Below are 27,613 nucleotides of genomic sequence, written 5' to 3'. Positions count from 1 at the left end.
AAACAAGACTCATGGAATCCACTCTCTGGAATATTACGTTTAAATCTTTTAAAATTAAAGTTAAAAAAAAATTAAAACACTCCAATGAATTTAATCCAAATATCAGAGCTCAGGAACTTTAATAGTATTTTTGAAAGTAGAAAATAATCTCTTCAAAGTACATAGAGACATTTACCCCCCTGCTCTATTATAATTATTCTTTGTCAACTATAAATCTATTGGCAGGACTAAATTATGACTGGAGAATTATTTAAATTGCGCTATCAGATAAGACCTAAACTGGACCTTAAAAATATATTAATAGGATAATATGCTTAAAATTATCCATACGTCTTGCGGGCTAGTTTAAAATGCTTTATACTTTTGCTGAAAATGATCCCAAACCGTTACAAGTTGTAAAATTAATATAATCTGTTATTTAGAATAAGGAAAAAATTGTCATCTAAAAAATATCCTTCTACAAAAATAACAAAATCTCAATGCCATTAAAACAATAATTTTAAAAATCTTTATTTAAATCTGATTTACGAGTCATTATGTTAAAATTAATCAAATGCATAATGAAAGTATATTAGGAGCATGTGGAGATAGATACCAGGGACAAAGGGAACAAAAGATGGATTATTTTAATATTACCCCATATATTTGTTTTTGAAATATTCCTGATACTTTGGTTAAGAAAGAGTTGTACATTATTTTTTTTCTGGCATTTCCCCTCCCTCTCTCGATAGATAAATAGTTGATGACCATTATGTTTTATTTTATTCATGGTTCATTTTTACATCATTAACTTTTACACTAAATACAAAGTAATCCCCCCGCCATTTTAACGTTTTTAAAATCAAGCAAAGCATTTTGACCAACTATTTTGTCACACATAAAAGCAATACCTAATGTGTATTCAAATAAGGTAATTTTACAAAAAAAAAAAAAAACAGTAAAAAGACAATCATTACGTATACATTGCTTACCATAAGCTCAAGGATTCGCCTTTAATTTCATTTTTTCATATGGATGAATTTAACCAAAATTTTGAGATTTATAAATATTAGCTTAGTTCACTTTTGGATATCAAATACAAAATTGGACAACTGTCTTCTATCTACAGCAATTAATGGATAATGTCCTTATAATTAGTTTCATTTAGTGAACACCTTAGCCTAGATTTGTAAATATCATTATTCTAATGTGAGATACATAGCATAGTCAGAAACTGTTTGATTAATGTTCTCAACATTTAAATTTTTAATGTTAGATGAGATTAAAAAAGATGGCATTTAGATGGTGAGTTTCAGAATTTTGAAGTTTATATAAATTATAAAGAATACCTATGTAATGTATACTTTTAATAAAGTAACAGGATGTCTGTTAATCATAAACATGCATGTTTTTATGGTTTAGATAAAATGCAGTGTATGATTCAAGAAATTAAGGGATGAGATAGTAGAAGATATTTGTGAAAAATAATATTGCCTCGTGTTCCTCTAATGATCAAATTATTATTGGTGGAAAAGCCAATGAATTGGAGGCGTGCTTATAAAACTTTGGGTACCAGTATGATTAACAGTTCTATGTCCCCTCCTTCCCTGCTATGATTAGAAAAAGTTAATCATGCATTTATTGATTGCATTTATATATCAGACTTTCTATGTATGTTCATTAATCATAATTAATCATATCAAGAAATATCATGAATGTACTTATTTAGTTACATGGTAGTAAGATTTTTTTCACTTAAAAATTGGAATATTTCGAATATCTTTCAGAATTATTTTTTGTTAATTATATTGTAGACTGATTTATAGAATAGCTTTGTTATTTTAAAACATGAAAATCCTATTTCAAACCCTTTTTAGTGCTATAACTAATCTTTTCAAATTATTCGAAGCAAAAAAACATGAATTAATATTTCACCAATATCCTATAATTTTCTTGATAAAAATTTGCACCTATAAAATGGAATTTTAAAAAATACAAAGTTGGGTTAATGGAAGATAAAATAATCTTCCCTATGATTTAATATAGGAGGAATATTGAACCTAAACAATTAAGTTGTCTTGTATGAATTAAGAAATTGATATTTTTTCATTATTTTTTAGAACTTCATTTTTAAGAGATTAAAAGATTGAGGCACAAATTGCTAACCTTTAAAATTTATGTTGATTGAGTTAATTTATCTTCTATTGACATATCCCTAAATTCATGGGAGTGTACCACATTTATAACTCTAAATGTCAGCAATAATGTTAAGTTGAAAATTCACCTATTCACACCAATAATATACATTAAGAAGCGAAGCTACTTCATAATTAGTAATTACAAAAGTCCGCCTGAATATTTAAAGGGAAACTTCATTTGGTTGGCTCAGATTGAAGATAGACAGATTAACTATTTTGTTAAGATTTCCCTTACCCATGAGAATTTTTATTTTAATCTTTCTTTCTTCCAATCTTTGTTTGTCGTGTCTAATGCGCTGAGAACTATAGGATTTTTATTGGAAATTCAGTCTGTATTTATGGATGTTGCCATCCTTGCTTAATTTAATCTTTTATGCAATCAGTATTTAGAATACACCTTTTATTATTACACCTTTTCATTTAAAGTAATATTAACAGGGATAGAACAATGGCAGAAATATTAATATTCTGAGTTGATTTTTCTAGTAATTTATTGGCATAAGAAAATAACACTTACACCCAAAAGATGTTTTTTTGTGAACTTTAGTGCATTTCAGCCGTTTTACATGATAGTTCCAACATTTTAAATATATTATTTTGTGTGTTAAATAAATTACCATTATTTAAAAGCCGTATCCCCTTCGTCCCTGAATTGAATAACCTTGAAAAGGTACAGTTAAAGTTTGAATTTTATGAGCTTTAAAAAGGATTAGGACCACGGATATAGGGATTGGACAATGCAAATTAAATTATCTTCTCCTCAAAGTCTTATGTATTAAGATTCTGCTTTTAGTACCTAGTATTTGTGGGGGTATAAGGGTTGTAAATTAACTTAAGCTAGCGTGGTCCCTTCCGCCCTGATTAGGATTTAACAATAACCCTAAAAAGGTGGATTTATAAAAAGGTCTTTTTTAGGGTTTTCCCAAATATGGTGATTGTAAAGATAGTGTTACTTTGTTTTTAAATAAAATTAAGGTATGAAGAAACAATTTGTATTAGTATCAAGTTCTAAAAGTAATTTTTAATTTTGTTTAAAATACAAAACTTATTATACATTACTTTATGCAGCTAAAGATAGAACACGTTTAAAATTCATCTCACTAACCAATTTATTTCTCTATTTAAAATTTGGTTGCATATAGTATTTCTTTACACATTCAAACATTTGCCTCTTTTAAATTGTTATATAATCAAAAGTTATATAATGTGTTACTGATTTGCAGAGGACGAGGTAGGTAAGAAAAATAGCCTAAACCACCCCAAGACATTATAAAGAGTCCTTGAAAAATACAACCAATTTCAGATCAGCATTTTCTGAGATAGCTGTAGACAAATAATCCTTACAATTTTATATTACAGCAAAAAATCTATCCGTTTCTATATCCCTAGTAGATTTTAATTTGTTGTTGAAATGAAGCTTGAAATTAAATTGGTTTACTTGAACCATCCAAACATATGTAAAATCATTTACATAAACATACTTTAAATAGAAAGATAAGCTTTTTAAAAAATGAGAGGTTTTAAATGTTTGAGGGGGGTAATCAAATCAAATGTATTTTTTAATTTCAGGGGGGTAAATGGGGGGTTTTACTCACCCTTGGACGTCTATGATAAGGAATCCCATCCTCGTAATAAATAGTATAATTTGTGCTTCTCAAAGGCTCACAATTTATTCATTAGAAAATTTCTGAGCACGCACCTGCTATAGATTTATAGATGCGTTGGTTTTATTAGCAGAAATTATATAGATTTTAACTTTATATAAAAAAAATAACTTTTTATTTTTGGAAATAATAAAACTCGAAGTATCAGAAAAAAATAATTAGTATAAAGGCTTATTTATTTAAGCTGTAAAAAAGAGGCAATATAGATTTTCCTGTAATAAAATATCCCATTTCCGTATGCTTTTGCTTTTACTCTATATAAATTTTGTGAGGCATATAAGTCTTAAGGAAAGTATTTATATGAAATACCTGCCAAATACTTCAACTGTTTGAGATAATTTTATCACTTAAGGCCTCGTGAGTTCCAGTTTATGGGTGTTACTACAATACTGTTTCAAATATTATGTAAAATAAACAGCAGATGATATTTGTTTTCTGCAAATGGAAAAAAGTCATTTTATTCGTTACATATCAATTTGATAATTTATCAATGAAAATAAAGAAAACTATAGAACTTAACAAAAGTTCTCTAGCGATTTTGCAAAGGGCTCTTAATAACAAAAAAGGTGCAAAAATATCTGCGTAATTATTTACACACATAGATCTACATTTTTGCACAAAATTTGCACAATTTATAAATGAAATTAATCAACAATGAATAAATAATAGAGTTTTCAAATTAAATGCTAATGTGAGTTTTTTTTTAATTAGGTAATTGTTCTCTGTTAATACTTTTAAAAATAATTTTTGCCCCTTACCCCTAGGGAATTAGGAAAATCGCTTAAAATCAACCAATGATATTGATAAAGCTTATTTGGAAAGTACAACCAAATCAAACAAGAAATTTTCGAGATCTTTAGACAAAAAAAAACCTATTTCTATATCCATAGGATATTTGCCTCAAGGAAGGACGAAGGAGTTTAAGAAAAAAGCCTAAAGCCATCCTCAGACATTTATAAAGCTTCCCCGAAAAGTAGAACAAAAAACCTTACTGAAAGATTTAATCTTTGCTTTTTCAAAAGAACAAAAATAAAATTTTTGGCAGTGCTTTTTATTTTCCTGATTTGTACCTTACTACGATACAACTAGTGGAATAACTACGCTACCGTTGAAAGATTAAAACTTTGGACCAAGCATCTTACATATTCAAACTCTAAACATATTCACATTAGGATGATAAAATCCTGGTACTAAATGTTTGTTCATTTTAACTACAGAGCTTTATAACCAAGCTCTGCTCATAATCAATTTCAGCAATATTAATAAATGTATAATATTATCAAATCACTCTCTTTTTATTTGCCATTTTGTCTTTTTGCAAATATCATGAAATTAGACGATTATATGGCACTCCATCCATTCATTTTAGATTCTTTGTCTATGAATAATACTTTCTGAAATATTTCTATTTGTCAATACTAGTTTGGATACTAAACAGTTACGTTCAACCCTTACTGTGGCTTACTTTGGTAAACCTGCCATTCTCGACGAGGCTGGGGTAATAAAGAGTTACTGAATGTGTCTTGATTTTTGTATTATTATTGCGGCGCTACTTAAGGACTTGATAGACTTCTTAATTACTGTATCCGCCTAAAATAAAACTAGGTACTTGAGAAATGAGAAATTAGAAAATACGTTATATTAGTCCTTAACATCCATATTCGCACATTACAGCTTATCAAGAAATGCATTTATAGAAAAGAATTTCATTGCTGTTATAAAACTCTGTAAAATAAATCCTTTCACCCAATAATTCCAGTACATCTTATTAATTATGGATAAGAATCTACTTTCTTTGTACCAATTTTAAGTAATAAAAAATATAATTAGACTGTTTGACTAAGTTTCTCATCCACTTAAAACCCTAAATCTAGGCGAAAAGTAGCTTAATAATATTCATACTAACCTTTAAAATTTTGTATGTACATTCGTATGTGCACCAATTTTGATGAAGGTATAAATAAAGTTTGCTTGAGAAATATGCACATTGCACATGTGTATAAAGTGTGTGAATACATACATGTGCAGTGAACATAATCAACATGTATGTCTTGTGTATGCACAATTCAGTGTACACTCTAAAAAGTTCATATTCGATCACATTAGAATATTTTTTCTTTAATTTTTTTACATTTAATTATTATATTTATTGAAAGAAAAAAATATGGAAATAATATAGACCGAAATAACTAATTATGGAAATTAATTAAATAATATAGACCATAAAAAAAGAATTTTTTTTATATAAAAATATTTCTAGCCTTTGTTGTATTTCAAACATTCTTGTCAACATTACACCAGATTTGTTAAAATGTTCACATAAACTCCATGCAAATCTATTTGAAAAGTGGCAACCAAAACTCAACAACATATAAACTCTTTACAACTTCATAATCATGCTCCACTAAAATTCCTCATTCATATGCGCAAAATAAGAAGTAATACGATAGAACAATCATGTCTAAATCAGTGCAGCTATAACAACAAAAGGTCAGTAAAATGTATATTATTTATGTTCAAAATCTATGCTTCTAATAATGACGTTAAGCCATGTTTTTTTTGTGTATTGTTATTTTCACTAGCTAAAACTAAAATAAATAAAAAATTCTCATCAAAATCTGTTTAATCTTTACTTTTTGTGTAACTCACCAGGAGTCCACAAGATTAAATATCAATTTAACACTTCAATGTCATGCATGTTTCCTATTTATATATAGAGTTTAGGTAGAGTTATCATGGTTAAATCTTCCTTTGAAAATATTACCGTTAGTAAGAGAGGTAATATTGAATTGAAAATTACACTGGTACCCAAAGTTTTATAACTAAGTTATCACATACGTTGGCTCTAAAACTTTGGCTACTTTTATTTTGATAGTTTTAAAAAAACATTAATATGGAACAACGTTTTTGATTGAAAAAAAGAGCAATAAACTGTACAATGAACACATTGAAACTCTTATGAAAGAAAAAAAACTTGTTGTTTATTTTTATCCTATAAGTCTAGTGTCTAAATAAGAAAATGTAAGATAAAGTGAGAATAAAAAGGATGAGAAACAATAGATATAATTCTCTTTGAGAATTGCACATTGGGTTTAGGGGTCTTTATATCTATGTATTTTACCTCATATAAAAAAAAAAATATTTTTTGTGTTACAGCTACCTAATCTTATAATTGTAAATTTTTTTTCATTATTGTATTTCAAGATTCATTTAGGTAATATTATGAATTGATATAAAAGTACGGCATTGTTTTCAATAATTGCTCTTTATTGCTACGCTACTCAATAAAAAAATTTAACTAGCTTATAAACCTTTAAAGGAAGTGGACAATTAGAATATGGGGTTTTTACACTTTCTAGTGATAGTACTCTGATGTGAAGAAGTCTCATGTTGAAAAAGTTAACTTTTTAATTGAAATGCAAATTGGTTTGTTAGGCTGACTGACTAGCAATACATTTCTTCAAATGTTCAATACTTGAAAATGAGTTTGCTGGGTGAGGAAGAGCATTTTCTCACCATTTTTGTATAGATTTCACGTGTGGCACTTTGAATTAAGAAAAAACTACCACAAATACCCTTTAATAAATTCAAATAAAGTGTTTTTTCATAGATTTTTCATTCAGAATTGAAAAAAAAAATCAACTACAATATTTTATTATAAAATACCAACGCATGAACCATTTATGCATGTTTTAATATAGAACAAATGAACCTTTTTTTTTGTTGAAAATCAATTATTTTATTTCATTTATTTCCTTTTACTAAGTTTTAAAAAGTATATGTACATATAATATTTATTACTAGCGGCTACGCCCTTAGAGGTCTCTAGGGGCACTTGAGGAGGGTTTAGTCGAATTTGATAACTAAATTTTTTATTTTAGATTTTAAAAATAAAAGTAAAATTAAATTGGGGGGGGGGGGAAAGGGGGGTGGCCCCCTTTTTTTATTTTAGTTTAATTTTTTTTTTGGGGGGGGAATTTTTTCTTTTGGGAGGGTGGTGTTACCCTCCCCCAAAATAGTTATATACCTTCCCGGGACCTATGGGAAGCTACCCTGTTAAGGAGAACCCGATCGGTTCAGCGCTTAGCGAGATCCTTCGGTACAGAAGACAGACAGACAAACATCCTTTTACTTTATTATAAGGATAATTGAGAAACCGGTAAAATAGATGAAAGAGGTTGTTTAATGCATTTAAACTTATGCGGTTCACTAAATTAAGTTCAAATGCCTTTCGTGAAACTACCCCTTTAATATCAAATAACAAATATACGAGTCCCTGTACTTCTGATTAGCAAACAAGTGTAATCGATAAGGATAAAGGTTATAAATACCCATACCGTGGCTGAACAATTCTTTTTCATTGACCTATCTTTGAATCTCTGCACTAGAGCTACTTGGGGTCAACAAATTATGAAAATGATTGACATATATTGCCCCCGATTCCATTAAAAGTCTGGCATTGCCCCACCTCACATTTAATTTTATTTGGCATTATTGGATATATTTTTATTATTCTATTTCTTTGGATATTTTCATCATTATATTAATACTCTAATATGGTTTATTATTATTATTATCATGTTTCTGTGATAAATTTTTATAAAAACCATACGAGATAGTTTTTACGCTTTGAAACTTTGAAACGCTTTTTTACCAGCGGAAAAATATCGGATTCCGAGCCTTCATGAAATTTCATTAACGAAATGAGTAGAATGTTTGCTGTGTCTCCATATTTTCCATAAAATCTCTAAAACTGCTTAACTGTTCAGTCTACTAGTTACATAAGGGGTTACTTTATATTCCTTTTATATAAGAAATGATCGGAACAACATAAGATTTAACCCTTCTACAAAAAAAGTTTACTGTTTCTTTTAATACGCTGCGTTTTTACTCAACTTAGCTGTTCTTGTAGTTTTTAAATTCTTTCGACATTTCAAATTGAAAATCACTATCTATGAGAGTTTTTTCTTTGTTTAATAAAAATAAATTACATATAAAAAAAAAACACATAAAGGATAGATAAATCTATATAAACAAGGATGATTTATATACACATGAGTATCGCAGCGAAGCTTTTGAACATTCGATTATTAAACTTTAAAATACCTGCAAATTGTAAAGTGTGCGTAGATATACTATTCTTAGCCATCTTAGACGTACGAAAATACTCCTTATTAAAGAGTAGCTGCGCTATGATATTAATTGGATTTATTATATAGTCGAAATAAATCATTTTTTGTGATGCATTACAGCTTATTAAGATTATTTATTAAACAACAAGGCCATATTTTTCACAGATTTTTGTGTGTTTTTTCTAGCTATTTTATAGATTCTTATGTTCGTCAGTCTGTCTCTTGAATAATTTTCCTTTGTTCATCTATATTTCTACGTCCTTAAAAACTTAGTCCTTTCCACGACATCCCTCCATAAGGAGCGATTCTTCGTATTTTTCACAGTAGCTTTTCTCCTATTTCTAGCCCCTGCGGGGGGCTCTAACCCTGCGGGGCCAATTACCTAACCCTGTGGGGCAATCACCTAACACAATATAACCTAACCTAACCTAACCTAAAATAACCTATAAAAAGCCATTTTAAAAATACGAAGAATCGCTCCTTATGGAGGGATGTCGTGGAAAGGACTATACCCAAACTTTGTTAAACAACTGATCATAAGGCGAAAGGTTTCGTGACTAAAAACTAATTTTTCACATTTTATTCATTTAAGATTTTTGATAATGTAGGTTTTAAAAACTAAAGGACTCAATTTAAAAGTAAAAGAACTCTTTAAAAATAAATTAGATGGATAATTTGGACTTATGACTAAGGATTTGTTATTATAATGAGCATAATCTCAAAAAGCTAAATCAACATTATATCACATCATATGTTAATTATTCTTTTATTAAGCAACATTTAGTTTAGAAGTAAACAACAAACAATAAAAAAAATATTTAATTGAAAAATCAGGTTTATTTTAGTTTACAGTTACTTTTAACACATTTATTTATGCAAAATTCTTTTAAGAATAATCAACATTTTTACACCTCTTTCTTTATTGTAGGTATGTTTTTCTAATGTAGCAAAATTTTGAGGAAATGCCTTGAAGACTGCATCCACTTTGAGCCATAAAAATCAGAGATATGGCAGTAGATAATACTAATATAATTTTCGTTTAAAACTTTTTTCGTTTATTTAATCAATTGAATAATAGCAAACAGTTGAACAATAATAATATTTTTTTTAACATCTTGGCGTATTTTGGGTGATTTTTCAGAATTCTAAATTAAAGGGTGAGCAAAAAAAAAATGCGTAGATTTTTAAAATTCAAATTGCGCGGCTTGTATTAATAGTAGAAAAAAGTTACGCATACCGTAAGAACCGCTATGAAGTGTATTTTTTGGAAATATAAGAACGATTCCTCTGCTGCATATAGTTAGGGAGCTACGTGGTAAAATGTCCCAACTGACTTAAAACTTGACTTGCGAGTAAAATTTGGAACGTTTTACCACATAGCTCCTATATTATTTGTAGCACAGGCACCGTTTTTATATTTCCAAAAAATAGAGTTCATAACGGTTCTAACGGTATGCGTAACGTTTTTCTACTATTAACACAAGCCAGGCAATTGAATTTTAAAAATCTACGCAGTTATTTTTGCACACACTATTCTCTAAAATTTAGTAATATACTCGCAAGTCAAGTTTTACTTCAATTGGGACATTTTAACGCGTAGCTCCATACCAATGCGTAGCACAGGAATCGTTTTTATATTTCCAAAAAATACAGTTCCTAGCGGATCTAACGGTATGCATAACATTTTTTTTACTATTAACACAAGCCGCACAATTTGAATTTTAAAAATCTTTAGTTATATTGTTAAAACACAATTTTCAGCAAATCAATTACATTAGCTTAAAGATAAAGATCTTGAGAATTGCCAAATGGGAATAGTTGAAATGGTTTGAGTAGAAGGGTATATGGTAGTATATACAATACATAGGAGGTGTAAGACCGGCAACTTAAGAGTGAAAGGAAGTGCAACTTGGAAGTTATAGGTTCGAATTCGGCTAGCAACTAAGTTTTATTTATTGCTACAATGTTAGATGCGTTGGATTGTAAAAGTCAATTTGGGAATAGTCCCTTTCGTAACATCGCCCCATAAGGGGCGATTCGTCGTATTTTTAAAATGGCTTTTTATGGGTTATTTTAGCTTAGGTTAGGTTATATTGGGTTAGGTGATTGCCCCACAGGGTTAGGTAATTGGCTTCGCAGGGTTAGAGCCCCCTACAGGGGCTAGAAATAGGAGAAAAGCTACTGTGAAAAATACGAAGAATCAACCCATAAGGTGCGATGTTACGAAAGGGACTATACCCGGCAATTTATTACAATGCACGGTTATGACTTTCAGAATATAAATACCATTTAATAAAAAAACGGGTTGTCTATAATTTTTGTTCAATTATGCTAGATAACTTAGAACGAAGGTTTTACAAACCTTCTTACTGTGATAAGGTTTCGCGATTTTAAAAATATTACCTTTCTTGAAAATATAAATTTTCATATTTATTAGTTATAGGTAGGATATTTTTTCTTTCTTGATAAGAAGAACAGCATCTGTACGTAATTAAGATCTCGCTAACCGCTTGATTGACTAGGTTTGTGCTTTATAGGGAATTTACCTACTGATCCATTGATAATCTCTGCTAGGGTATCGTCACCACCCGATGAAAAAATTACCCCATCCACTAAGTAAAAAATATGCTAATACGCCACAGATGGCGTAAATGGGTTTACTTAAAATAATAATTATCAAATGCTTTGGACGAAGCCACTAGTTGCAGATACAAGATTAAGCTTCTGATACCAATAAATAAAATCCTACAATAAATATATCCATCTATTCTAAATTAAATCCATCCATCTATTGAATTGTATGTTTGTTATTTTCAAGTAATGCTGAGTCAGTAAGGATCTATTTCATGCATTTTTACCTCAGGGATACAGAAATAGTTCTGTGCTAGATAATTTGCATCAATTCAAAAGGGTTATTACCATGGTGAAAAAGATAAACATTAACATTTTGAATGTTTAATGAATGAATAATTTCTATTATTAAGTATTATTAAATAATCTGTTTATCTATCTCAGTTTCCTTGATTTTACCACACACATTGTTTATACAAGAACGCTTTTTATCCTTAGCAAAAGTGACATAAAATAAATGAGTAAACGAAGCCTATTTAAATTTGAAGATTGATACACTAGGAACTTAAAAACTTACTAGCGGCTGTGCTACTAGTAACTAGTAGAGGGATGGCAGTAAAATATACTAAAACCATCCTAAGACTCAAACTTTAAAATAAAAAGGCTTAGAACCATCCTGATATAAATGTGTAAGGTTTTAACGAAAAAAAAATAATATATTAGTACCTCATATATTCAATACGATAGATTAGATGAGTTATTAAAATTAATTTTATTCATATTAACATTACCACCCACTTATTTAATAACCCCCTAATTACAAAGTATATAGCTAGAGAGTTGATTAAAAGCTGTGTCATTCTAAAATTGATAAAGATATTAAAATAAAAACAAGTATATAACTTTATGATATTCAATAAAAGTAGTGATTGCTGTCATAGGAAATATATGGCATTTATCTAATAACCACATGTCGATAAAATAGCAGCTCAAAGATTGACTGTGAATAAGAAAATAAATAAATATGTACATGTAAATTGAATTGTGAGAAATCTGTGAAATGAAAGTTGACAAAAAGTGTGAACAACAAATTGATTTTGGCTTCTCTCTTCTAGATATATGCAAACATTTTGTATGTGCATTCATTCTCGCAAATACAATTGACACACAATAGCAAATAAATTAAATGTTTAGATGTGTTATGTTAACATGGTAGAAATGTAAGTTGGTAGTAGTTTGTATTTTTGCAGTAATTTACGGTTATGTTATTGTTTATTAAAGCCCTACGCAGAGGCTAAAAATATGTTTTTGAAAAGGTTTTAATGTAATCACCGCGGAAAACATTTCTGTGTTTTAAATGTTTTATTTTTTTTGTCGTTGGTCTGTTTGTCATCCTTATAAATAATCATCAATAGACTATAAGATAAACTAGCTGATAGGCCCTTTGCCTCCAGAGTAGGGCGAAGGGGGACATAGAAATAGCCTAAAACTAACACCAAATACAAAACGTTTTCCTGACAATCAGCAGTATCCGAGATCTTAAGCTTTAGGGCAAAAAAACCTTTTTACTTCAACTTGTAGAATGATGATTTTATTTAGGGGTTGGGAGTGTGAACTTAGTTTAAAGAAAAGTTAAAACTTCTTTCAGTCTAAGAGTTACATATTTACTGTGTACTATCATTGTGTAATACTATACTATTTTGTTTCACTTTAATAATATGATTGCCGAATTTATTGGAGGCATTATTCTTTTTCTTTAGGGAAAGAATCATTTTTTCTTACCTTTTGAAATTTTTACTGATTCAATTGCGATTCAAAATTACACAATAACATTATTCTGTAGTAAATTTGAAATGAAATTTATTTTCTCAAAAATGTGTAGGAAGCTAGGTAGTTACTGTGAAAAGAACATTTCTCAATTGAAAATAAGAATTTCCTATAAAGTTATGAAAGGAGAATATTTCAAATTTTATTTCCACCCTTCGACCTTACATTTGATGGTGTTCTTTCACTGACGCAAATATATTAAATCATATTGGCATATAACTTATGCGACACTGTCTTGGTTAATTTTTTCTCATTAAATACATTCTTTTATATATTTTTCAATGTGTTACTCTGCAATCATGACGCTTCATGCGAAAGTGAATGCACATCACATTTGAAAAATGTATTTGCTTCAATTTTATTGAAAAATTGTTCTACAAATGAAAAGTAAGCTAAATATTTGAAAATTCATTCAAAGGGAACTTATCTTGGCTGTGATTAAACCATTTTTAATACTTTTTTAAAATATCATATTATGAATATCATTTGAAAAGACAGAAAATGATAAAAAAAGTGAGAATATTAAAAAAAAACACATGGCATTAATTGTTTTGTTTTAGTCTAAACAACATTAAATAACAAGTGTTAATGGATTATAACTAGGTATGATTAATTATTTTTTCTTTGTTTCATTTTAAAATTAGTATTTTATTTCATATTTAATTTTTTGATTAAAACAGATTGTTTTTATCTTATTATGTTTATTAGTTTCTTATTTAGAAGGTAGTTGGAGGTTAATATTTGGAATTTCTAATTTTAATCAATTTGACGCTTTTAGTAATAGAAAAAGACTTTCTTGTTCCAAATTAAAATTGGCGGAATGAAAATGGATTATTAAGTTTTTCAAAATCACTAGATATATTTGAGTGTTTAAGCTTTTAAAGGGGTTTTAATGATTCTTATAATTGTAATATCTACTACTAATCCTCCCCTCCTGTGAAATTGTGTAGCAAATCTGTGACAGGGGCAAGATGGATTAATTTTGACCTGTCCATCTGTCTGTCTCTTCGTCTCCCTATCCGTCTTTTTCTTGGTAAAAAACTGTGGTTAAATCACCTCATCTCATTTCTGTAAAATAAAAATAAAACATAAAAGTTAAATTAAAGTAAATTGTAAAAATACTTAATATGGCAAGTTGTGTAAGTCTAATAAAATCTCGGAAATTCTTTCAACGATAATCGCAATCAACAATTTTCAAGGAAGCTTAATACTCATCCTGGATATGTATTGAGCGATTTGGCGAAGTTTTTTTCTTTGGTTAGAGAAGTATGTATATGCCTTTTCTAATTACATTATATTTTAAAAAGTTACTTTGTTTTTTTTTTCAAAATATGTTTGGTCCCATGGGCATCTGAAACTTTTAGAAAAAGAAAAAAAGTAAGTTGCTTATTGGATCAGACCACAAACAAGAAACAAGATATTGAGTTTTAATTGTAACAGCTGAACAGCTTAACTTCAAACATCATTAGAACCTTAAATACACAATGACTTACAAAAAAATATGCATGTCCCAATAATGCGCATAGCTTGAGAAAACACGCATAAAATTACATCGCTCCATTTGAATTATTATATCTTGGATATTTCATAATATTTGTTGGCCTTATTACACCGGTCCTATTACTTTGCAAATTTAGTCCTTGAGATCAGCATTGGCAGTATAGAAGGTAGTAAAGATTGTCTTAAGCCTAATATTCAAATAACTGCTGAACCAACTCACTTTTCATTTTGCATTAAACTATATATAGTTCCTGGGATGGTTTTAAGTTATATTTTAGTCAATTGATGATAAGTGATATAAATTTACAAAATTATACTTTCCATGGTATTACCTGCTTGATCTAGGTACCTAGTCTTTTTCCTTTGCAAAATATAATTTGTATAGAAAGAACATTTCTTTACCAAACAGAGAAAGGCTGCTCCCACATAACAACTAAGAAAAACAGGATTTGTTTTAAGATATTTTGTTCATGTAGCAGTAAGAAGAAAAAATATTTAAGCAAAGTAAGTTTGGTATCAAACAGAAGAAAGAAATATATTATTGTTACTTAACTTAACGTTTGTTAACGTTAGAAGCTGCGCTACTTACCGAAGAAGTTTTTAGCGGTTTTCTAGAAGTGTTCAGTTAAAGGTGTGAATTCACTCCCGCATAATGATTCTTTATAAAACATTAGGATACATTTTAAGAGTGGCTTTTTGTTATAGATAATAGATAACTAAAAGGGGTGTGGTAGTTTTTGGCTTTTTAACAATATACCGTTCTGATGATTTTATTAATTTGATACATATGCGGACTTGGATGCACACCTTGAAGTGAAGACTTTGCACAATTTAGTTAACAAAGAATGATTGTTTCTCCCTCTCAATGGAGAAAACTCAATTTATTCCTTCTTAATTATTTTCTTCATTTTCACACTCAGAGAAAATAAAGATAAATAAACGTTTCTTTCTTTCTAATTCTCTATCTCTCTCTTTTTCTCTCTTCTTTCCTATCTCATTTTCACTAAATGTAATGTAATAGCAAAATTAATTTTTGCAATTTTTTGAGACATTTTTTTGCGTCACAATTTTCATGTTACTTTATATTATCTTTCAGTTTTCGTGTTTAGGCTCAAATTATTTTGCGTCAAAGCAACTCTATGATTGCAAAGTTAGTAGATCTTTTTATGAAAAAAGATATGTTGTCATCCTTGTTTGACAATTTTGATTTGTTTAAAACTTTTTACTTTTAGCTAATTAAGTTATTTTGTTTTTTAGGTAAGTTTCACCAAATATTTTACACGAGCTACCTACAAACATTATTGTTGTTGTTTATGTGTTGACTATAATTTCCCAATGTATAGGTAAATCAAACATTTGGGGGGGAATGGTGAAATGGTTTGAGCATGAGCTCAAAATCTTGCCCATTCTCAGGGTAACATTGGATTGTAAATGAAACTAGTACCCAAAGTATTATTACATGTTTTCTATTTTGTTGGCTTTGGTATCAATTCTTGATTGGTTAGTACAGGCTAGCAATCCCAATTTTACATCAACATTTCGTCCTTTGTCTTATCCCTTGAGATCCCTGTTATATTTTGATTTAATTATTATTTATACTATTTTTAAAATAAGTGAGAAAGAGGGTCTTGTATCGATTTCCAGTCATTCTTGTTCATAATTGAATTCACCTGAGATATTTATAATGTTATTATCCTTGTTGAAATAGGAAAAATAAATAGCTGTAGCATATATGAATGGGCAGGACAAAAGAACAGAGATAATTTAGAGTATATTTTCAAACATTTTTATTTACTGTTTTTTTAGTACTAGAGGGGCTGCGTATATAGCTTCTAGAGGATTTTTAATTAAAGGGCAAGGGAGATGGTACAAAATAACTTAAATTCATCCTGGGACCCATGTAAATCTTCCCCTAAATATAGAACAATCGCTTTAGTGTTTAGTGTAAGAATTAAATTAAATGATTTTGTCTACTTTATATGGGATTTATTTTAAAATAGAGTAATTTTAATCCTTTTCTCCACATTTTTGTTAATATTTACTCTTAGCCAATAATAATTTTAAAACGTCATTTTTGACCACATTGTTTTTAAGATACTGTTAAGTAAATTACTTGATGAGAAAATTCTGTTAATGTACAGTCTAATTGTCTAATATCCAGGATTAGGATTGTGTTTCTGACATAATCTTCTCTCTCTTTCTCCCTATTTTTCTACTAGTCTCAAGGACAAGGACAGAGGCGTACACAGTATAGTTTAGGACGGGATGGAGGGTATTGGTATTTCCCTCTTAAAAGTTGTACTGTACAAGAATGAATCTATATATTATAGAATAATCGAGAATTTTTACATTTTCTTATTTAAGTTTTCAAAATCTTAAATTGTTATCTCTAAATAAAAAAGTAAAATTAGAACATGGCTTAATGTTCTATTATTTTAAGGGAAGCTGAGTGTTGGTCCTTGGTAAGTTATAGGGGTGATAAATTCCTTATACACCCCATGTCAACTCTCCTTTAAAATGTTAAACTTCACGGTCTTTGGTGACTGTGATAAGACATTTTAAACATTCATTTCATGTAATTCTTTTTGTAACTTTAAATGTAAGTGACTCTGCCCCTCCTACCCCCTCCCCTTCCAATAGACCAAAAACTCGCTCACAACCCTTACTAAGCTTTTCATAACTTAGCTGTTTCGAAGATCTTAGGGCACATTATACAACTCTTTATACATACTTATAGATTAGGGTGGGTCGATTTTGGACATTTTTTTTCTGAGGCCAAAGCGGGGATCTGCACTCAATTTATATAGATATAATACACCTCTGGATGATTTAAAATGTATCCTAAGTCTTAAAACCGCTGACGACCAGACATTCAATTGTATAGCTATTTGTAAATGGGAGTCAAAAATTTATTGAATCAGAACTATGGCTTCATGGTGCTCCCTGGAAATGCCTTGAGGAGCTGAGTCAGGAACTTTTGTCCGTTTAAAAAAATCTCGTTCCTAGCCTGAGAAAATCTAAAAAACCTCTACAAATTGGACAATTCTCAATAAACCTAAAAATTTTTTAGTTTTTTAGTGATTTCTAAGGCATGGAACGAGATATTTTGAAACGGACAAAAGTTCCTGATTCAGCTCCTCAAGGCCTTTCCAGGGAGCACCATGAAGCCATAGTTCTGATTCAAAAAAATTTTGAATGTCGTCTTTACATACTAATAAGTAATGAATTATATTTTTAAGTGGTCGTGTTCTAAAACTCAATTTTTTGAAATTCTTTTTCGGTCAGAAATGTTTTTAAGGTTAATTTTATCTGTTGCATATCCCCGCTTTGTCTAATTCCGATATGAACCCACCCTATTATAGATACTTTAGTGTATAGAATTTTACATAACTTTCAAAGGTTAAACTATGAAACTATTGTATTTTTTTAGATTTTTAGCTGTCTACTTAATTTCCATAGCAATTAAAATGTCATTTTCTTGTATGGCGCCTAATATTTTTTTTAGAAGCGCAGCTACCATACAATTAGGTTCGGAGCTACCATACAATGAGGTTGTGTTGCCCGTCACTCTATCTTAAGCTACGTTATATGACGGACTTTCGTTTCTTTTTTTTTTGTTTTTGCTGTGTATCATGTTCTTAATTTTTTTCTAATTTAGGTAAATTTTAGATCTAAGGAGATTTAAAGCTTCTCTTTGAGTAAAGTTTAAGTTATGTAAATGCCTACTAAGTACTTAAACTCTTAGTCCAGATTATTTAAAGGGTAAATTAGGATTTCATGATTTAGCTCTCTAGAATAACTTGATGACGTTATTTTAACGTTCGACAAGACGATCTCAAAATTTTCTTTAAGATTGATGGATATTAAAAATACATAGATAAACATAAGTTAACTGTTTACTACTTTTGAATATATCTTTCGTTTTTCATTATTTAAGCTTGGTAAAATATAGAATAACCTGTTAAAAAGCTTTAGTCCGAAAATAATGAATAATCCCAAATTATTTGCAGTTACTTTGTGATAGTTTTATAATATTTTAAGCCACTCTTCACTCTATCTCAACTTTCATAGTATGCATAGTATCATGTTAAGATAGTGAATAGCCAATAATATAGGAGGTTGGCATAATAAAACTATATTAGAACCCCTTACTGGAAATGTGCAAATTTTGAGTTTAGCTATTTATCTATTTATGCAAATTTTGGTAGATTTCGAATATTAGAATTGGAAGATTTTTAAATGTTGGGTTATATGAACGCCAACTTTGATGTTTTGATCCCTACATGTCGTTAAAGTTGAGGCTGCTTTGATTAAAGTTTTCATCACTTGAGAATAGAATTCAAGCTACATACACTTACAGAGAAGCTTCTTACAAAAACAACCAACAAATATTGCAGACAATATTTCAATATTTTTTAGCCAAAAAGTAAACATTTTTAAAGAAGAGACATGTAATGTTTTATGCTTGTATAGTTATTCCTTATATTTTTACTGATTTTTGTCATATTTGACTGAACATTATATTCATGTACTTATTTTGTACTTTTACCATCAAATATGAGAACAAGTATGATATCATTATAGTGTGCATAGCTTAATTTCAAAATTAAGTTAGAGAAGGGTTGGAATATTTGAGTTAACATAATGCTAAAATGCTAAAATTCATATTTACTTTATATGGCAAGACGACGTCTATTTGGGAAAAATTAACCTTTATGTGCCTTTTTTCTTGATTTCCCTCAAACTGCCTTTTAAGCACTGAACTCCTCCTATGTTTTGAATAAAAAAAATAATTGAAGAGTAATACCTGCAGTGCTAACAAATCGAGGGGGTGTTTAGGGGCTCTTTGTTCGACTATGTAGTTTGAGGGGAACCGTCCGATTTAAAAATACATGTATTAAATAAATTAATAGTCAGTGCGAATTTAGCAAAGTATTTGATATTTGAATGAAAAGTTTCCTAGAATCAGATATTCTCATACAAAAGAATTTTAGAATGGTAAAAAGCTAAATACTTTTTAGAATAGAAACATATTGGCTTTAGGGTAGATGGCTTTTTTCAGTAAAAGATACTTTTTACTATTATTAGTAGCGAAGCTACTAAAGAATTAGAAGTGCAATTGTGCAAATCTAATGAATTAGACTATTTTTACTGTGAAACCTATGAACTTGTTTAGGTATATATTATTTAAGAAAAAAAATATTTTCATTAGTTTAGCGAATTAATAGGCTTAATAAATACATAATGAGTCTAATTTAGATTGTCAATTAAAAAGTGAAAGTCTAAATAAATATTTGTTGGGGGCGCGTCATGATTACGGGAGAGGGAGGGGGGATGGGGGGGGGGGATAAAACCTGGAATGTTCAAATTCTGTTCAGCTTATAGCCACTGGGGTGTCCTCACAATGTCGCTAAATTAATAATAAATAGACAGATTTAATTCAAATTAATATAAAAAAAATATACAGATTTTTTTTTACAGATATAGACAAAAGAAATGATAACAGGGGGGGGGGAAGTTTTGACACATTTGCGTAAACCGTGTGTATAGGCTTTATCTTTGGACTGAGAGGATAGGTTAAGATGCTTAATTTGTTTGAAAGTTGACCTCTAACTCTTCCATTTTTTTAAAAATTTCTACCTGTCCAGAGACCACCTTAAGGCCTGAAACTCCTGAACCTGGAGTATTACTAAACTTATCAAAACCGCAATTTACTTATTTAATTAGAAAAATAATTTTGTTGTTTCGTATGAGCACATAGCCAGTGAAGCAGAAAGTCCTGAACAGCTGGGCTCTGGCGCACTAGCTAGCCCGGTCATTCCCTTCTGTGCGTGTGTGTGTGCACTGCTACTGTGCATGCGGGGGTGTGACTGTGTGTCCAGGCAACTTAGTGTGCGTGGGTGTGTGTTTTAGCCACTTTAAATGCTTGTGTGTGTTTGCATTAATGTTTGTGTTTGTGAGACAGAATATTTTTAGTTCACAGCAAACAACTTTCCAAACAGGATTTTATTATTAGGTTATTGTGCATCTATTAATGTGAATTTGCTTAATTTGTGAAATTTAAAAAGCTTACAATCAATAGTGATTCCTTCTTTTTTTTATATGAAAAGTGACTGTTTTACTAGAAGAATGCTTGACTAAATTAATTAAAAGAATATTATCCTGAAACCCCATTCTAATCTTTTGAATTGAAATAATTTGGCCAACGGAGAAAGAATAAAATAGGTTCAGGGATTAATAGGATTCACTAATTTAATAAAAATAAATATAAAGGATTTTATGTTAAACAATGACAGTACAGCTTTATTTTAAAATAACTGACAACTAGAAAAAATATTGCTATAATTGTTCTGCTCTATGAGTACTGTAATGAATGCTTTGTATATAGAGATTATATTGTTAATAATTTTGGATTTACGTTAAGACAAACCCTAAGCATAGAGTAGCTTCGCTACTAAATATTTTACATTTTTATTTAATTTTTTTCCCCAGACATCTTTAAGACGAAATAAAACAAAATAATATAGTAAGGTCTAATAGTTTTAAGTAATTTAGGAATCCCTAATATCTCTGTAATTTTGTGAGGTAGAGATTGTTGAAAATATGTCAGAGGGGTATAAATCCAATCAATCAAATGGAAAGAGTTCCAAATCCAAATCAAGCAGAACCCATCCTGCCGGTCTCGTCAGCTATCAAATTCCCAACGGAGGTGTGGGGGGCACCCCCTCAGATAATATTGACACACGGAGGTATTGGAGTATTAGCTCATTGAATGGAAAGAATATTAATGGATTTTCCTCGGCTAGAAATCAACACAAATATGTTTATAACACTGATCAAGTTAAAAGAAGTAATTTGGCCAAGAAAAATTTGGGTCCGACAAACAGTCAATCGTTACTGGCATCTTCCAGTAGCCATAATTTTTTACAAACCCAACAAAATCTGTATCTAGAAGAACAACAGCGGTTAAGAGATAATATTAACTACACTAGATATCACAGATCTGATGTACGTGGCGGTGGGGGTCTTAATGAACGGCGGGACAGCGGCGGTCCGCTTGAACATCAATATTATTCCATGGATTCCCGCCGGACACAACCCCGTGGGGTTACAGATTATATTGTGTACCGACGGGACAGTCAGGAATACGGGCACAGACGTGGTAGTGCAGCCGAGTTGAAATCATATCACAGAAGCCAGAGCACGGACAGACGAGGTGATAATAATAATGCTCGGAATTTTACTGAGGAATGCACTGGGGCTGCAGGTATCAGGAGAAGTAGCCAGGACAGAATATTTGCTGCAGGTGGGGGTAGTTACAGGCGCGGCAGCGCAGATTTTTGGTCAGACAAACGCAGGCCGAGCTATGAAGATAACAGGCTGAGACAACAACAACATTATCTACAATATTCTCAAGATTTTATAGAAAGTGATGAGCCTATTCAAATGATTGATCATAGCGACAATGGTTCCCTGCTACCACGTCCTGCTGTTTATGATCCAGCTGCGTTAACTCCGGATGAATCATTTGATCCGGCGGGCTATGAGCCGCCTCCATGGAGCCGCGGCCGTGAACCAAAACGGTATCCCCGCTCACCAATGCCAGATAAAAAGTTAGAGACGGAAGAAGAAAATATTCCTATCCCCCAGCCACCTCCAAGATCCCGCCCAAAAAGTTGGACGTCAACGTTTTTTAACGCCTTTAGAAGTAATGGTAATATCTCCAAAACGCCCAACTCGAATGGCCATAATAATAATGGTAAGGCGGTGATAGATCAAACAATACCGCCGCCCCGAGTGCAGCCGCGCCTGCCGGACCTGTACGACCGCCAGCTGCAAATGTCCGAGTCCACCGCAACCCTCCCACCAATGCCAACAGTCAACAGCTTCAACATGCTGGAAATGACCGAACCTGATTCGGTTTACACGGAACGCAAAAACTATGGTGGCAAACAAGTTAGATTTTTGGCCAATCCTGTGAAAACGGAGCCCAGTCAAAGGTTCTATTCCCTGCCCAGGTTTATACTGCCTTATCCCAAGCAGGAGAAGCCGGCCAAGAGTAAAGCTGTGGCGAATGGGAAGCAGAAACAAAGGGGAAGGTCACCAAGTCCATTCAATAGATTTGTTAAAAGTCTTGTAAAAGGTATAATTTTTAAAAAATGATTTCAATTTTCAAAGGTTTATTATATGTGTTTTGCTATTAGACTTATTACTAAGATTTGTTTTCTGATCATATCATTTTCACAAATGAAGTTTCTATTATTGTGTTTAAAGCCTTCAGTTTCAAAGGTTATTATTACAGCACAAACTTCTTTTTTTCCCATTAACTTTAATCCCATCTTCAAACATTTTTGCTTCTGATATATGCCATGGCTTTAATATATTTCTCGTTACAAAGAAGTATAAAAACCATCACAGGACAAACAGCATGAATATATATGTTTTATTTCCAACTGCTGTCTTTTAGATCTAAAGTAACAAATATTAAATAGGGTAAGTTCCAAACAACTATTCTAGCTTAACTCGTATTATCTAGATAAAGACGATACAATATTGTTATTTTAACATTTTAGAATTTTGTTTATATTTAAAGTTTTAAACTGAAGGGAACATTTCACCTTATGGGATTCAATATTACTCACACTTTGAATACAAATAATGTAGCTTTAAATGTAGCAAAAATAAAGATTATAATACCAAACTTAAAAAGTTTAGGTAAAACAGAAAGTTTATTATGTTACATAGTAAATTTAAATCATCACTTATGCTAGAGTTAGGTGAATATTTTTTTTTTTAATGTCAAGTAATATATTCGTCTGCTTTTAATGAACATATGATATTGAGCTAAGTTTTGAGTATTTGTTCTCTATTTTGAGCAAATAAAATGCTTTTAATAAGATCCTTAAAAATCAATGATTATTCATAGAGAATTTATTCTTTGAAATAGTCATCGACTACTGGGTTAGCTTTATTTAGTTCTCTTAGTTTCCGTGGAAAGCCTTTACATTTAGATGCCATTTTCGAGATTTTTAGCAAGAGTTGTATTTTTTTTCGCTTAGAAACAGAATGATAGTATGATTAAAGTTTAGCTTTGAAGTTAAAAGTAAGAAAATTATTGTAAATATGATAGGCATACATACGGTCAGACAGAATTAATAGATTAGGTGTACTTATTCTATAATAGATATATAAGATAATATTGATAATGTTTATGTTATTCTTATATGTTTCCACTTTGTTTACACCTTGAATCTCTCACATAGAGCAGACACTATTAATACAGGGTGTAACAACGATTGAGTACTCTCTTGAAAGCTTCATGTATGCATTGGGGCGGTTTTAGGCTTTGATTACAGAGTCATAGATGATAGGGGCGAATCTTCTAGTATCTATTAAGAAAGAATTTTTGACTAGGCATACTAAACCTTTCAAAACAATCTTTACATTGGCTTGCAGTATAATGCAATATTTTTAGTTTAGCTGTCCACCAATAGAATAGGGTAAACAATAATATATTGGAACCTTCATACCTGGTCAGAATTACTGGACATTTAAAAACTGATAATTTCTGTTCCCTACTATTATTACTAAGGAATGATTTATTGTTGGAAATCATTGAGCCTTATCAATTTTAGATTTGTGTTTCTATTTATATTTTTAGTCACCCTGTAATGCAATAAAAATCCTAAACATTTATGATATGAATATGATAGATAAAAATGAAAATTCAATTTAAATTTTGATTTTGTGGTGATAGGAGAAATATAGGTGGTAGACAGCTTTTTTATGTTGCACAGCTGAAAGCAAACTTATGTTATTATTCAGTTTTCAGTTTTTTTATCGTGATAAAAGGTATACATATTGTTTAGATTTTACACCTAATATTTTTTGAAATTCGAAAGAAATTATACTTTTTTGTCTATAGTCTATTTGGAACGGTATTAGGCATGCTATTGAAGATTGGTTTTAGAATTTTTTTGATTGCGATGACCATTTAGCATTTACAAATTGTATAATTTTGGTTTTCCAATGCTATTTATATACACAGGAGATGTGCCTTTAGCAACTAGGGGATCTTTATTCGATTGGTTAGAGAATGGAAGAAAATAGCTCATAACAATCCCAAGGCTTAAATATAAAAGTAAAATAGCCTAAAACCATAATGGGACTTTCGCAATATGAGAAAAAAAGTGATCTATAACAGTTTAGTGTTTATAAAAAAAGTTATAAATTTCAATGAAGGTACAGGATTTAGTGTTATACAATATTGCCCAGAAATGCACAAACATGATCAAAATCAATTAAAATTACTAATTGCTGACTCCATCTACCCATAACATTAAAGTTCCAGTTTTTAATTAAAATAAATTGTTAATTTTGAACAAAACATGCACTATGTATAATGTACATATTAGATTAGAACGCACAAAAGTTTGATGCTATTATTCATAATCATGCCCGCACAATAGAAATTCACTAGAGTGATCAATAATAATTTTTATTATATATTTTTAAAGTGTAAACTCGAAATATTTCCACTGGATTAGTTCTGGATATTAGACATACTAAGAAAAATGTGTATAGTTTTGGTATGATAGACAGTTGTCCATGAAAAAGAAAATAAGAGTCTATGATTAATCCCTATTTTGTTAGTCAAAATAACAGAGAACTAAAGAGTGCTGAAATTTTTTAAAGCGAAGCTTTTCTATAATTATATATATATAATTCTATATGGTCGGTCCGTCCGTCCGTTCGTACGTACGTAACGGATAGATTTATTCGTTAATTGTTAGAATTGTCCTATCGATTTCAAACTTTGCATGTTGATTCCCTCAGTAGTTAGGTACTATTTAAAAAGCGTAGCAACTCTATAATCATTAACAAAATGACCATACGTTCATTTTAAACATGTTGATTTTTTTACTTTTTTAACAACAAATTTTTATGTGATCTAATCATCCGATTGATCTGAATTTTAGTATATTGATTCCTGGGACAACAAAGTATAATGTTATAAGCGAAGCAACTCTATAATCAAGTCCTAAAAATGTAAGTATGTCAATACCTAAACATTTTCCTGTATCAAGCAGTTTTTCAACAAATTTACTTACAATTTTGATTCGACATTTATACATTTTTATTCTGATTTTACAGTTCTGACACTATAAAAGTGTTAATGTCCGTTTGTCCTACCGTTCCAGTGCTTCGCTTTTATGGATGTTGTCATCCTTGTTTATGTGTAAATCAACTGAAGGATTCAAGTCGGTATATTTTGAAAAATATCAACTTAAAAATATGTTTTTAAATCTAAAATAAACTCTATTGTCTTAACATGTATAAAAGTATGCATTATGTTGAACAAAGTTGCATGCTATAACATGTTATTCATATATACATTACATACATACATGTTTCATTCAATATAACATGTGTTTTTAGGTATAAACTTATTACAGATAGATTGTTAAAACAGCCCAAAAAAAGAGTATAACACAGGTTAAAGAACTAAGTTTAAAGTGTACATTAGTATTAGTTATTTGTCTTTGGTAATATAAACAGTTGTCATTGGATTGGAAAATATGGATGTTTTTCCGAAAGGGCTGATTAGCCAGTCCATCAAGAAAGCAATTTATCCTTTCGTGGGAGATTTTGATTTACACCAATTCGATAAAAAAGTACGAAAGCATAAATTGTAGGTTAATTCAGTGCCTTATGAATAGCAAAAAATAACACTTTAATTGATAATCTAATATAAAACCTTTTTTGTTTAAACAGGGTTATATATTTTGTTTATGTAAGGTGTTATGCACCTTTAGTTTACCTATTATTATAATTTAAATTAAATTCAACATTTATATTGATTACAGATAACTGTTAATGATTAAATATTATGAACTTGTATATTTAGTTGTTGAAAAACAGATCAGACTTAAAGGGATTGGACAATGAACTATTAATTAACATTCATGCCCCATATTTATGCCTTTTTAATATAGGAACTTAAAGGGGAATTAAAGATTGTAGATTAATATTAATCTTACTGGCCATACCCTCCATGAATTTTTTTCAACAAATTTTTGTGTTAATTTATTACATCACACAAGGAAGTATTAGTTTGTTAAAGCAAAAGATGTTGTGCATGTAAAAAAAAACATAGCAAAGTCGGTTGCAAGCTTAACAAAATCGACTATTTTTTAGTTCTAGATCTTGGCAATATTACACTAAAGAGCAGCCGAACGAACAGACTTTCCTTATGTAATGAATAGTAGCTCTATCTATAATACAAAGTAGCTTGATGTCTGTCCGTCTGTCCGTCTGTCCGTCTGTCCGTCTGTCTGTCTGTCTGTCTGTCTGTCTGTCTGTCCCTTAAGATCTCGGTAACCACTGAACCGATTGGATTCTACTCTTCAGGGTATATACCTACTGGTCCTGTGGTGGTTTTAGGCTATTTTCTTGGGGGGTGGGACACCCCCAACCCCCCAAAAAAACAAAAAAATCCCCCCCCTATTTTTTTTTTTTTTTTTTTTTTTTCAGAAGATTTCCTAGGTCCTTTATTTTTTTTTGCAGAAGATTTCCTAGGTCCTTTATTTTTTTTTGCAGAAGATTTCCTAGGTCCTTTATTTTTTTTGCAGAAGATTTCCTTGGTCCTTTTACGAATTTCACCTCAATTTTTTTTTATCACCTCTTGGGGCAAAGCCCCTAGAGGCTAGGGGCGAAGCCGCTAGTTAATATATATATTATT

At 30.3% G+C, this 27,613-nt stretch overlaps 1 protein-coding gene across 15 annotated transcripts in view; it reads left to right on the top strand.

Annotated features, from left to right (window-relative positions):
- Positions 1–27,613, top strand: part of LOC145313690 (cyclin-dependent kinase 18-like) — a 198,660-nt gene that overhangs the window by 142,861 nt on the left and 28,186 nt on the right. For 13 of the 15 annotated variants that reach the window (XR_013877462.1, XR_013877461.1, XR_013877460.1 and 10 more), the window contains exon 1: positions 21,460–23,014. The exons of 1 other annotated variant lie outside the window; for it this stretch is intronic. Coding sequence is in view for 2 of the 14 variants with exons in the window: in XM_080153234.1 (XP_080009360.1) it covers positions 21,475–23,014 (1,540 nt within the window). In the remaining 12 variants the exon portion in view is untranslated. Of the gene's footprint in view, positions 1–20,806; positions 21,097–21,459; positions 23,015–27,613 lie in introns of those variants that run through there. One more of the 15 variants, XM_080153235.1, reaches the window with a different exon arrangement.

This window comes from Acartia tonsa, chromosome 3 (genome assembly GCF_053477335.1).
Source record: "Acartia tonsa isolate MP-2025a chromosome 3, ASM5347733v1, whole genome shotgun sequence".
Classification (NCBI taxonomy): Eukaryota; Metazoa; Arthropoda; class Copepoda; order Calanoida; family Acartiidae; genus Acartia; species Acartia tonsa.
The sequence above is the reverse complement of the archived record's forward strand: the minus strand, read 5'-3'. Positions and strand labels throughout refer to the sequence as shown.